The sequence below is a fragment of the Palaemon carinicauda genome, chromosome 1 (genome assembly GCF_036898095.1).
Source record: "Palaemon carinicauda isolate YSFRI2023 chromosome 1, ASM3689809v2, whole genome shotgun sequence".
NCBI classification, from domain to species: domain Eukaryota; kingdom Metazoa; phylum Arthropoda; class Malacostraca; order Decapoda; family Palaemonidae; genus Palaemon; species Palaemon carinicauda.
The window spans coordinates 174,459,649-174,472,148 of NC_090725.1; the positions used below are offsets into that span (position 1 = coordinate 174,459,649).

Here is a 12,500-nt window from a genome sequence, read left to right on the forward strand (position 1 = left end):
GTGATATTGAACGTTCTACACTAAAACTGAGGCTTGAAGAGCATTTCACGAAATTATCTGACTTAGATTCTAAAATACAAAATTCAAAGTTTTCTACTGAATGTGATGAAGCTGCTTTGTTAGTTGAGCTTGATGCATGTGAACAGTACAAAACTAAAATTCAAGAGAGCATCTCTACTTTACAAAATTTACCTCAGGTTCGGCATCTGCCTATAGATAATCAGTCACATCAGTCCTTGTTAAAGAGTCCTCATGCTCCTTTACCAACCTTCAATAGTACTGAAGGCGAAGATCTTGGGAAGTTTTTTGTAGAATTTGAACAAACCCTTTCAAAGTTTAAGTTCCCAGAATATGACAAGTTATTGTTGTTAAAACAGCAGGTAAAGGGAAGAGCTCTTACATTAATTAACACTTTGGATGTTCAAAGTCAGAGTTATGCTGATGCAAAAGCTTTGCTAGAGAAGGCTTTAGGCTCAAGAGAAGTTCAAATTTTTAATACCATAAAGCAAATCTCTTCAATAAAACTTTCAGATGATGATGATCCTTTTGAATATATTGGGAAAGTGAGCAATTTAGTAGCAAGCGTTAAGACTTTAAATATTGATGTTGACATGTTTCTTCAGTTCTTCTTCTGGAATGGCTTAAATGAGAAATTTAAGTGTCATATTACTGCCATAACTAACAAAATTAGGCCATCTCTTGCAGAGATTAGGGATAATTTCTTTGATGCTAGTGAGAGATATTTACAAGGTAAAAAATGTAAGAAAGTGGAGAAACAAAAGTCTGACACTACTAGCTTTGCTGCCAACGTTTCTTTTGACTCTAAAGTAGGTAAATGCAGCATTTGTAGTAAATTAGGCAAAGATCCAAGTCATTTTTTGAGTAAATGTCCTAACTTTGTATCTAGCAAAGATAAAAGAAAAAAATTGGAGGAACTGGGTGCTTGCTCAAAGTGTGGCTATCCTAGTCACATATTATCAGAATGCAGATTCAGATTTAATACCAAATGTAAAAACTGCAAGGGCTGGCATATGTCATTTTTGTGTCCCGATGAAAAAGGTGCTACCAGTATTAAAGAAAATCCAAATTCCGAAAAGAAAAAAGTTAAAGCCAGTAACAGTACAGATAGAGTTAGAAACTCTGAGAGTGGTAATGGAGATGTTGTTGGTAGTTCAAGCAGTAGTGTTGCTGCTATAACTGAAGTTTTAAATTGTGAGGTTGAGGGATATACAATTTTGCCAACTTTTAATATTTCAATTAAAGGTACCAATCTCAGGGTCCTTAAAGACACTGGATGTCAAGCAAATTACATTGAAGAAAATTTGGCTCAAGATTTAAATTTGAAAGTTGTAAATAATGGAGTTTCTTTAACCATTAATGGTATTAATTCCTCTAAGAGTTATAAGACTAAACAAGTTGAAATTGAGTTGCCAATTGGTAGCAATAGTTACATTGTATATGCATTTTGTCTTCCCTCAATTGATGTTTCATTGCAGTTACCTGGGTTAAATGAAGTAGTCAGTGGGTTTGTTTCAAAGGGATACAAGCTAGCAGATCAGGGATTGTTAAATTCTACAGATAGGATAGACAATATTAAATTTATATTAGGATCAGAGTCCTTGCATTGTATCCCTGAAAAGGATATAGTATTTGGAAAATCCAATGACTCCATTTATTCTGATACATGCTTGGGTATATTATTAAAGGGAGACATAAATAAATTATAGAGCAATTTAAGATTCTTGAAGCCTTGTTCTTCCATGAAGTCAAATGTGCAACATATGTTAAAAGCTGTAAATGTACTTCCAACAGGGACGAAAGAGAACGTTTCAGTAGAATCTTCATCTTTAAATGACCTGGAGACTTCTAATACATATGAGTTGTTTGATGATGATGGTCAGATAATAGAATCTGAGTTGAATAGGGCTACAAATGAATGCTTAGAACTCTCTTGTAAATATTATGTTGGGGAAGACAGAGGTCAATATCATGAAGATAATGTAGAACTGAATGACAGGCTTATAGAGTATGCTTTAGAAGAAACCCATAGGACTGTTGATGGAAGATTGTGTATGCCACTGTTATGGAACCCGAAAGTTAGTCATCTACTAGGCCGCAACTACAATTTAGCCAAATCAGTGTTGAAAACCCTTACATCTAAATTAGAAAAGTTACCTGATAAATTAGCCTTAGTAAATGAAACCTTTAAGACTCGGGAAACATTAGGCATCATTAAGGAGAATATGACTAGAGCCATTGATTACCCCATAGGAATTGTTAAAGAGCTGACCAAGAATATTTACGATGAAGTTACTGGGGCTAAATTAATGCTAGGTAAAAGTCGAAGAATTGTCAAGCGTCATGTGACAAGCCTGATTCCTTTAATGTCAAGTGATCATTGACAGCATGGCTAAAACTTTAAGAAAATTCTTTCACTGTTTCACAGGAAGACATTTAATCTGTATATATTATTAATTAAGTTTATTTTGTTTTAAATTAATGTTCCATTGACTTTTCAGATGAAAATTCAATCCCTCCCCTCAGAGTGTATAAAATATATATTTAAGTACATATTCCTAAAATATTTTGTTAAAAGTTTATGGATATTTTGGGTGATTGAGAAATTTTCTTTGATCGGTAATTACCTTACCTGGAGAAACATTCCTTGGAATGGGTAATTATCTCCGTAGTTTACTTTAGAATTTTTTTGAATTTGTTTCTTTCAATTTGTTTATTCTAATGTAATTCTGGTTTGTTCAATTAATGTTTGAGGCTTTATTTTTCCTAATCACTGTAAATAAAATTGTGCTAATTAACTGACCTCAGCCTTCGTTGTGCAAACCAAAGTAAATAGGAGTTAAAGATAACTACTAACTACCTAATTTTCTGAATATTCCGAGCCAAACAACTCCACGAAGTAACCTCGAAGTCACTGTTGGAAGGGAAAACCAGTCCAACACCAACCGTCAAGGAGTGATTACTCTCCTTCACCTCACCTTGGGATATTTCAGCGATTTATATTCTTCGTCGTAGTGCTGGACATTTCTAAACGACTCTACAACGATGGGACTCATTGTGTTTAGTACTACGAAAACATAGTGTAACACCATGAAGAACTAAATTAACTCTACACCTCGTCTGATGAATGTGGAGGCGACCAGCAGCAAAGGCTATGGAATTATCATACCCATGCTCTTTTTCATCCTATGAAGTCATTATAAGGTGGGTCATTGTATTGATTGGCACAATAGTAGTGGCATTTCTTGGTGGCTTTTATCATCCTCAAGTCAAAAAATAAATAAAGCCTTGAACTCAGTAATTGAAAATCGCTCTTGAAACTAGGTTTGTTTATAGGCTACTCTAATTAAAATTATCAATTGTCGACCTTAAATTGCTTGTTAATTGAAATTCGGCCTTTTAACGTATATTCTTAAGTGATGCCCTCATCGCATATATTTCATTTGTTAATTAGGTCAAAGTATTGAAATGGTTGGCTTTTGATTTGCAATTCTGGGAATTAATATTAAATTTATATTAGTTTTGGAGGTGAATTAAACTTTTTGATTTACCTTTACATATTGTAAACAATTTTAGTGTAGTCAAAAATTATATTAATATTTTCATTTAAACGATTCTATACAAATTCTGGTTTTCAATTTGAATTTGGTGGTTAAAGATTTACCTATCTTTTAGGTCTGGCTCAAGGTGGAGTGGAAAGCTTGGGACAGGAGTACATCTGCCAATGCTTCTAGGTTTGCTTTACCAGAAGCAATCGCTACTCCAAGTGAACTAGCATCAACTGACAACCAACTATATATAATAAATTTGTCAAGATTATTTAAAATCTACAGATGTTAGTTTCTGTATTACAAATAAATATTTTGTTATAACACGGTCGTTTGTCCTAAGTCATTTTTTCTGCTCAAGAATGAATAACGCAAGATTGAGAGATAGGAGAATGATAAGTAGCTTGAATGAATCTTTTACTAAAGTTGAGAATCTTTTTGATGAAATGGATGAACTGTTGACAGAAAGGAGTGTAATTTCAGGACTAGATGAGAACGAGGTAGATGGGATTGTAGATGATATATTAGATGATAGTGATTTAGATAGGAATAGTGTTGATGTAGCGAACGATTGTGATAAGAAAGAAGTGAATGAGTGAGTGTATGAAGGCCCAGTTACTCTAGTAGAGGTCCCGTTCCCGACTGTGACTAGGTAATGAAAAAAAATTGAAAGTCGTTGTGTGAAAATGTACAGTAGATGGATTTGGCAAAGTAAAGGGGGAGGAATGTGAAGGATCAATTTTTGTTTATTTTTACTTTCTTTTTTTTTTGCCAAATCCTGAGAGAGAGAGAGAGAGAGAGAGAGAGAGAGAGAGAGAGAGAGAGAGAGAGAGAGAGAGAGGTAGTTAGTGTATCGATTGTTTGTTGTGAGAAAGACTGTTGGTATAAATGAGGTTGTTTGTTTACTTTTAGCTAGGTTAGGACTATGGTAAATGTTTTGAAGCGAATGTTTTTTTGATTGACTGCGACTTGAGGCAGTTGTGTGTATGTGGACGCTGGATTTAAATATTAATTGATTTCAACCAGGGTTGGAAGTGTTTTGTTTATTTCAAGAGCCGTAATTCCTCCTTTGGAGAGAACTTATATTTTGAGTATTGATTGTTGATGACCTGGCTTGTGATAAAGGACTTGGAACTGACTTCTCTTTTAAATTTGGATATAATCGGTGACGACTTTGGCTGTAAGAAGGAATTTTCGATTGATGATGATGATGATATGACGATGATAACTACGACCCTAATCAGAGAGGCAGCTGTGGCCAATTGCCACATAGTGTAGTGTTAACCACATAGCTGAGGTAGTTTGCCGTTAAAGATAGTTGGCAGTGTGTGGACGACTATATTGGTGTCCATAAAATATATCTGTAAACATATTTGGTTGTGGTGCATCTTAGTTTTAAGTTTTGATATTTTTTCTCCGGGTTTATGTGAATGTGGTATTTTTATTTATTTTGTGTTGAGTTTATTTTTGTGTTGTCTGTATGATATCTTTAGTTTCAAGTATATGAATAATTTTGTTTGTGTTTAGTTTTAAGAATATAGTGTTAGGGTTATGGATTGTTTTTATTTCCCTTCTGTCTAAGAGTCCAGTTTATGATAACGTAAGGGGAAAGTTTGTGTTGAGGAGGCAATTGTTTGTTAGAGTGATCAAGGGTGTGGGGGTTGCTTTTGTGTGCATCCTGCCATGACACACACACACACAAACGCACACATAAACACACACACACATTTATATATATATATATATATATATGTATATATAAATAGTATATATATATATATATATATATGTATATATAAATAGTATATATATATATATATATATATATATATATATATATATGTGTGTGTGTGTATATGAATATTTATAATTATATTTTAAGTCATTTGATCAAAAACTTTTGGATTTATTAGCAAAAATCATGATTTAAAAATAATATTTAGGTACATTTTTCCCCACTACTATAATATCAATTGTATTGAAACTTATATCATAAAAACTACTCTATCAACCGAACAATTCTGTCTGACAGAATTTTGATTTACCTTTTTATTTTTTTTTAATGATTTTTATTATTTTCCTCGTCTAGATGGAAAATAATTGTGAAAAAAAATATAAAAAGAAAATCAAAATTTTGTCTGACAGAATTGTGGGAATTATATTCTTCTTTTCAATGATATCTTTCTCTCTAATATCGAACAACAAATAAGTGAGAAAAATGTACCTAAGTGTGAATAAGTATGTTTTTGAGTTATGAGCTCCCAAAGATTTGCAACAAATTTTCGCTTCTTTTCTTAATGAAATGAAGATAATATTATTATGATAAATTTTATTGTTTATTCTTACATAAATGCACCCTAAACGAGGTATTTGAACCCTCAGTTTACTATTCCTATGTTATGAGTTGCCAGTGTTTTAGTTAGCAGGTTTCAGCTTATACTCTTATTCTTGTTTCCCTCTTTCTTGGTTCTTTTTTTTTTTGTTCTCCACTTATTTTTTATTCTTTCTATCACCTTATGTAACATTGGCATTGCTATAAAGTTCCAGAAGACGTTGTGAAAGCACAATCTACATACGAACTTCAGGTAAATAAACACATGCATTATAATTTCTATATGTCTTTGGAAACTTTGCTGATGTTCTCGTAGCTGGTAGTTTTCAATTAGCTACTATCTACCAATGCCTTTCATTTCTGCCAGAAGTACGATATATCTCGAAACATAAGAGTAGAGAGAGAGAGAGAGAGAGAGAGAGAGAGAGAGATCATGAATTTAATTTTGGAGTGATAGCATTTGGTTGATATACTGTAGATGGCAGTTCAAATTGAGAGAGAGAGAGAGAGAGAGAGAGAGAGAGAGAGAGAGAGAGAGAGAGAGATCAACCATTATTTGATTCTAAGAGAGTTGAACATTGATATTATAGAATTTGTATAAATGGCAGCTTTGAATAATTTGAGAGCGAGAGAGAGAGAGAGAGAGAGAGAGAGATGCAAAAATAAACATAACTGCAATTCTGTCAAACTCAGTCATGCAGACGACAGTAAGTATGACGTCATAATTTAAAGACCGCTATATCATTATTGTTTAGAAAAATGATAGACTATTTTTTCTTTTCATGACCTTAGGTAACATTGCGATTGCTATAAAGTTCCCGAGGATGTTATGAAAGCACAATCTACATGCAAACTTCAAGAGAGAGAGAGAGAGAGAGAGAGAGAGAGAGAGAACTACGACGTCATCATTTAAAGACCACTATATCTTCATTGTTTGGAAAAATGATTGACTATTTGTTCTTTTTATGACCTTAGGTAACACTGGCCTTGCTATAAAGTTCCCGAGGACGTTGTGAAAACAATCTGCATATGAAGTTCAAGTAAACAAACGCATGCATTATAACTTCTGTAAGTGTTTGGAAACTGTGGCTTCTGTTATCTGAGGAGTAGAATTCGTTCAACTACGTTCTACCAATGTCTCCCATTTCTGCCAGACGTAAGATAGTTCATGCAAAAATAACACACAAAGACGATTTTTTCAAACTCAGTCATGCAGACGACACAGTAAGGATGACGTCATCATTTAAAGACCGCTATATCTTCGTTATTTGTAAAAATAATTGGATGAAACTTCTGGGGAGCATGTACGATAAGTTTATGCATACATAGAAGCAATAAAACGATTTTCGATTTCTGAAAGTTGTAATGTCAAAACCCCATGGCAGACGGCCCCCTTAAATCCCTAAGCTTTGCATTTTCAGTTAATTTGCTTAAAGGTTTTAACCACACGACTTCATCGTGTTCCCAGCCGGTAGAAGTAAGTGTGCTGTTAATAATTCAATTCATTTCCCCTTCCAGGGAACGTGATTGCTGTGCTGGAGTTTCATCCACGGCCCACCAAACTCCATTCGAAGCTCCTCGTGGCATAAATTAAAATATAATTAGCTGTTGTGCTCCCCTTTCTTTTATTAATTTTTATTTAAATGTTATTGTAAATACATATATTTGTCAGTATTCCTTGTATTATTGCTGACTGGTGACCTACCATTGTTATTTTTTTTGTTATGGCCCTTGAGTACCTTAAGCAAGGCCGGACTCGAACCAGTGGCCCGTAACATTATTGGCGACCAAATGCCAGGATTCGCTATGACAGTAATTTCAAATTAATTTTATTAAAGTCAAATTCCCCCCTTTTTCTGTCTTTAGCGACTTGACGAATCTCAATTTCCTTTCAAGTAAATTATATTATCATTGGAGTTGGAACCGTGGAAGAAAACAGCAAAAGCATTCTATTTTCATTGTTAAAGTTTTGTGTTTATTAGTGCGTGTGTTCGCACTGCGAACCGTTTTGTTTTGAAAACCACGTGGTAGATTTTAGTCCTATTGTTTAGCAAGATAGCCAACCGCGTGAGAAGAATTTATGTTCTGTTTTTTTTTTTTGAGTGTTTATTATCCAAGTGGTTAAAAATTTTCATTTATCAAATATATTGTGCGTTACGTGAATGTGTTATTTTGTGTTTTTAAGAAAAAAGTGAAGTGAAATTTACGAAATTTTAGGACAACAAACGTGGTAGACTAAAACACGTGTTAATTTCCAGTGAGGCCTAATTCCTGTGTTGGTAACGGTAAGAACACGTGGCGTTCCTTATTTCGATTTTTCTATTTACAGTAAGGCTATTTAATTTCATTTATTACTTCTCGTGGGATATTATTTTCATGTACATTTTTGAAAGGGATAATTTTCGTAGGATTGTGTAATATTGTTAACCTAAAGATAAAGGATTTATGATATCACATTCAATTTAATTTTTTTCAGTCAGGGTATAGGATCATTAAGATAAAATATTTGGGAGTGTAATTTATTAAATTAATTTTTTTTACTAAAGGGAAAGTATGTAAAGGGGCTGATGTTCTTAACGAAGCATTAAGAAATCTCAGTGACATTATTTGCTTTATTTAATTTATTATACTTTAAGTATAAATACAAACTTCACTTTGAAGTCAAAGAGTTACAAGTAGTGGTGTTGCAAGAACGCACCCACACATTTTTACAAATCCATTTATTTATGACTAGCATAGAGGGTCATTCATTGTTGTGATTCCATTTATTTATGACTAGCATAGAGGGTCATTCATTGTTGTGATTCCATGTATTTATGACTAGCTTAGAGGGTCATTCATTGTTGTGATTCCATTTATTTATGACCAGCATAGTGGGTCATTCATTGTTGTGATTCCATTTATTTATGACCAGCATGGAGGGTCATCTATTGTTGTGATTCCATTTATTTATGACTAGCATAGAGGGTCATTCATTGTTGTGATTCCATTTATTTATGACTAGCATAGAGGGTCATTCATTGTTGTGATTTCATTTATTTATGACTAGCATAGAGGGTCATTCATTGTTGTGATTCCATTTATTTATGACTAGCATAGAGGGTCATTCATTGTTGTGATTCCATTTATTTATGACTAGCATAGAGGGTCATTCATTGTTGTGATTCCATTTATTTATGACTAGCATAGAGGGTCATTCATTGTTGTGATTCCATTTATTTATGACTAGCATAGAGGGTCATCCATTGTTGTGATTCCATTTATTTATGACTAGCATAGAGGGTCATCTATTGTTGCGATTCCATTTATTTATGACTAGCATAGAGGGTCATTCATTGTTGTGATTCCATTTTTATATGACTAGCCTAGATTTCACCCATTGTTGTGATTCCATTTTATATGACTAGCATAGAGATTCACCCATTGTTGTGATTTCATTTCTTTTTATGACTAGCATAGAGATTCACCCATTGTTGTGATTCCATTTTTTTTAAGACTAGCATAGAGATTCACCCATTGTTGTGATTCCATTTCTTATGACTAGCATAGAGTTCACCCATTGATGTGATTCCATTTTTTTTCGTCCAGCATAGTGTCACCCATAGTTGTGATATTATTTTTTCCTGACTAGCCTAGAAGGTCACCTACTGTATAGTTGGGATTCCAGTTTATTTTGTCTAGCATAGGGGGTCACCTATAGTTGTAATTCCATTTTGTTTTGTCTAGCATAGAGGTTCACCCATAAAATCAGCAAAATGACTGCTGCGGAGATTCAGGACTTTGTGGCCCTGGCAGAGCGACAAGGTTACGAAGGAGAGGCATTGCAAGGTCGAGCAGGAAGAGTTTGAGAGAGAGAGAGAGAGAGAGAGAGCGAGAGCATGAATTGAAGATGAGGGAACAGGATATCCAGCTAGCACGGCTAAACCGCCCTCACCCCAACGGCACTCAAAATGGCCAAAACTTTCCCTCCATGCCTGTCCACACACTCATTCCTCAGTGGGACGACAAGGATCCTGTGAGGTGGCTAAATGAGGTGGAGTCCGTGTTTCAGATGTGTGCCGTAGCGGAGGATATGAAGGCCCTACTACTGTCAAAGCATATGGCGGGGAAAGGGAAGAATGATCATGCTGCGCTCCCCGCCGATAAACAGGGTAATTTTGAGGCTGTCAGGAAGGCTTTGATTGAGGCCTATAAACTAAGTCCTGAAAATTGGCGCCGTCAGTGGCGTGGGCTCACCAAGTCCCCCACGACATCTTGGTCTGATTGGGGTTTTAAGAAGGATAGGCTCAACACCCTTTGGGTCGAGGCTGCAAAGTGCACTACTTACAACAACCTCCTAGAGCTCTTCAAAATTAAGGACTTCCACAGGAACGTCCCACCGGCGCTCTCAATTTACATCTCTGAGAAAAATCCAGCCACGTTTAGAGCATGCTGCAAGTATGCTGATGAGTACGAGCTAGTCCGGTTCAACTCGGGGCCCCCCAGCTCAGTCCCATCGGGTAAGTCTAAGCCCCAGCAAAATCCAATCTCCCCTACCAAGTGTGGCCATTGCGGGAGATCTAACCACTTGGAAGCCAACTGTCGGCTGAAGCTATCCGGTCGGTCAACTGAGTCCACGAAGCAGAAGAATAAGCCCAAGGTTAAGGTGGCGAAGCCGAACTATGCCAGTGCATACTGCAAGGTATGTAAGTGCTACGGACACACAAAGAACTACCCACTATGTCCCAGCAAATCCTCAGCCTCTTCTCCAGCTGCCCTCTCAATCTCTATCCGGGAAGCTCCCAAAAGACAGCCCGCTGTTGTGGAGATCACAGTAGCTCTGTCTGAAGGAGATGACTCTCCACAGTCGGTCAGAGCATTACAGGATACTGGTGCAGACGTTTCACTAATCTTATGGTACCAGGTGCCTATCGGTGCTAAAGTTCAGCAGGACAATCGCATGACGGTCCGTTGGATCGAAGGAGTCACTAAGGATCTTCCTACTGTGGAGTTGAGAGTGACCACGCCCCAGCTCAGCAAAAGGTGCAGGCTAGGGGTAGTGAGCAATCTAGGGCATGAAGGCTATGACTTGCTCTTGGGACAAGACCTCCTAAGAGGCATACAGCACGTGCCCCTCAGGTGCATGAAAGCAGTTGAGCCGGAGCCCGGGACTGAGAACGCCCCTCCTGAAGAAGACAAATGGCTAGCTGACATTGACCTTGGAGAAGTACCTTGGCTAAGTGAGGTGGCGCGAGAGCCTTCCTCCTATAGCAATGAGTCTGAGCCGAGTACCCGCAAATTCAATCAGAGTTAAGCTTTGCCACTTCACACCACTGGCAATAGGGCTACCTCAACCACCAGGCCATGGGTCTCAGAGAAGGCAAGAGGCAAACCACCCCTCAGCGCCGCGACCCCAAGGAGCCAGACAGAGCTTATCAGGTTCCAGCATTTGGACGAGAGGCTGGAAGACTACAGGGCACCTGCCTACTCGGACGAGGCTGGAAAACGTATTCCTTTTCGTGGTGTGTTGGTGAAGTACATAGGTTCCCTGACCCGGAGTAATCGCGGAAGCTGTTGTCGACTAACAATGATCGACCGTCACATGTGCTGCCTCAAAGCTGTAACAACTAGGTGTGCTTATGCCAATCATGTGGACCAAGAGTTACCACAGACATTCCTAAAGAACCATAACCCTCTAACCTACTTGACTGAGCTACGTAATGGGAATAAAGGGCTCATTAGGTGGGGCATAGACCTCCAGAACTACAACTGGAAGGTCAAGCGCCTAAAGAGCTCAGATGAGAGAAATATGTTCTCCCGGCATTAGTGCCCAATGCACAGTTCCATGACCATAGCGTAGCCATAGTCAGTAGGGTAATTTAGGTTGTATGAAAAAATTTTAATTGGCCTTGGTGTCTCCCCAGGTAGATAAACTTGAGGGGCCACCTTGGCATCATTAATTTCATTTAATGAATTTTTTTTGTATTTATTTTATCTTTTGCCTGTGTCAATTTGTTTTAATTTTCATGTGTCCCACTGCACTAGGTCACTTAACTTTAACCAATTTTGCATTTTAATTTTCAATTTTGCAGTTTTAAATTTTTTGGTTGTTGCCTCACAGTCAGCATGCTTATTTCTACGAGGCACTTAAAGTTAATTTACTGTCAAAATAACGTAAAATTATGACCTTAGTTGCAGCTTAGATATTTATCCATTATCGTGGTGAGACTCACTGAGGGAGCAGTCATTAAGGCTAGTGGCTTCAGACCTTGCTTGCAGAGTTCTTGTCCTGTTTTAGGACAAAATCTCTGCTAAAATGGGGGGCTGTTAGTAATGGCGGTCATTGACCCACCTTCCTACCAAACAAAGACCCCACCAGCAAGGACTTCGTCGGCCGGCCACGAGTTTTGGGACCCTGCCAAGAGTCTCACCCCCCCCCACCATCCTATACCAGTCTACTCCCCTTGAGATCTCATTTTTCAGCCATCTTACTTACCACGTGGCGATGTCAAGATCACAGGAGAAAGAGAAGGCCTATTGATGGGGGTGTCGGACACGTGACAAGGCCTGTCCAATGGGACAACAGTCAGGCCAATCCCCCCCCACCTGGGGGCAAAAGGGGA

At 37.2% G+C, this 12,500-nt stretch overlaps 2 protein-coding genes across 2 annotated transcripts in view; both read left to right on the forward strand.

Moving 5' to 3' along the window:
* LOC137643711 (uncharacterized) overlaps positions 1–3,918 on the forward strand; it is a 5,198-nt gene extending 1,280 nt beyond the window's left edge. Inside the window, exons 2-3 of the mRNA XM_068376415.1 lie at positions 1–3,222; positions 3,694–3,918. The exon at positions 1–3,222 is cut by the window's left edge and continues 503 nt beyond it. Of these exons, the coding sequence (XP_068232516.1) occupies positions 1–1,727 (1,727 nt within the window). The 3' untranslated portion in view covers positions 1,728–3,222; positions 3,694–3,918. The remainder of the gene's footprint in view (positions 3,223–3,693) is intronic.
* A 5,950-nt stretch (positions 3,919–9,868) lies between these two features.
* On the forward strand, positions 9,869–11,191 carry LOC137627719 (uncharacterized). Its single transcript, XM_068359018.1, has one exon. It carries the CDS (start codon positions 9,869–9,871, stop codon positions 11,189–11,191), a length of 1,323 nt encoding a protein of 440 aa, XP_068215119.1.
* The last annotated feature ends 1,309 nt before the right edge of the window (positions 11,192–12,500 follow it).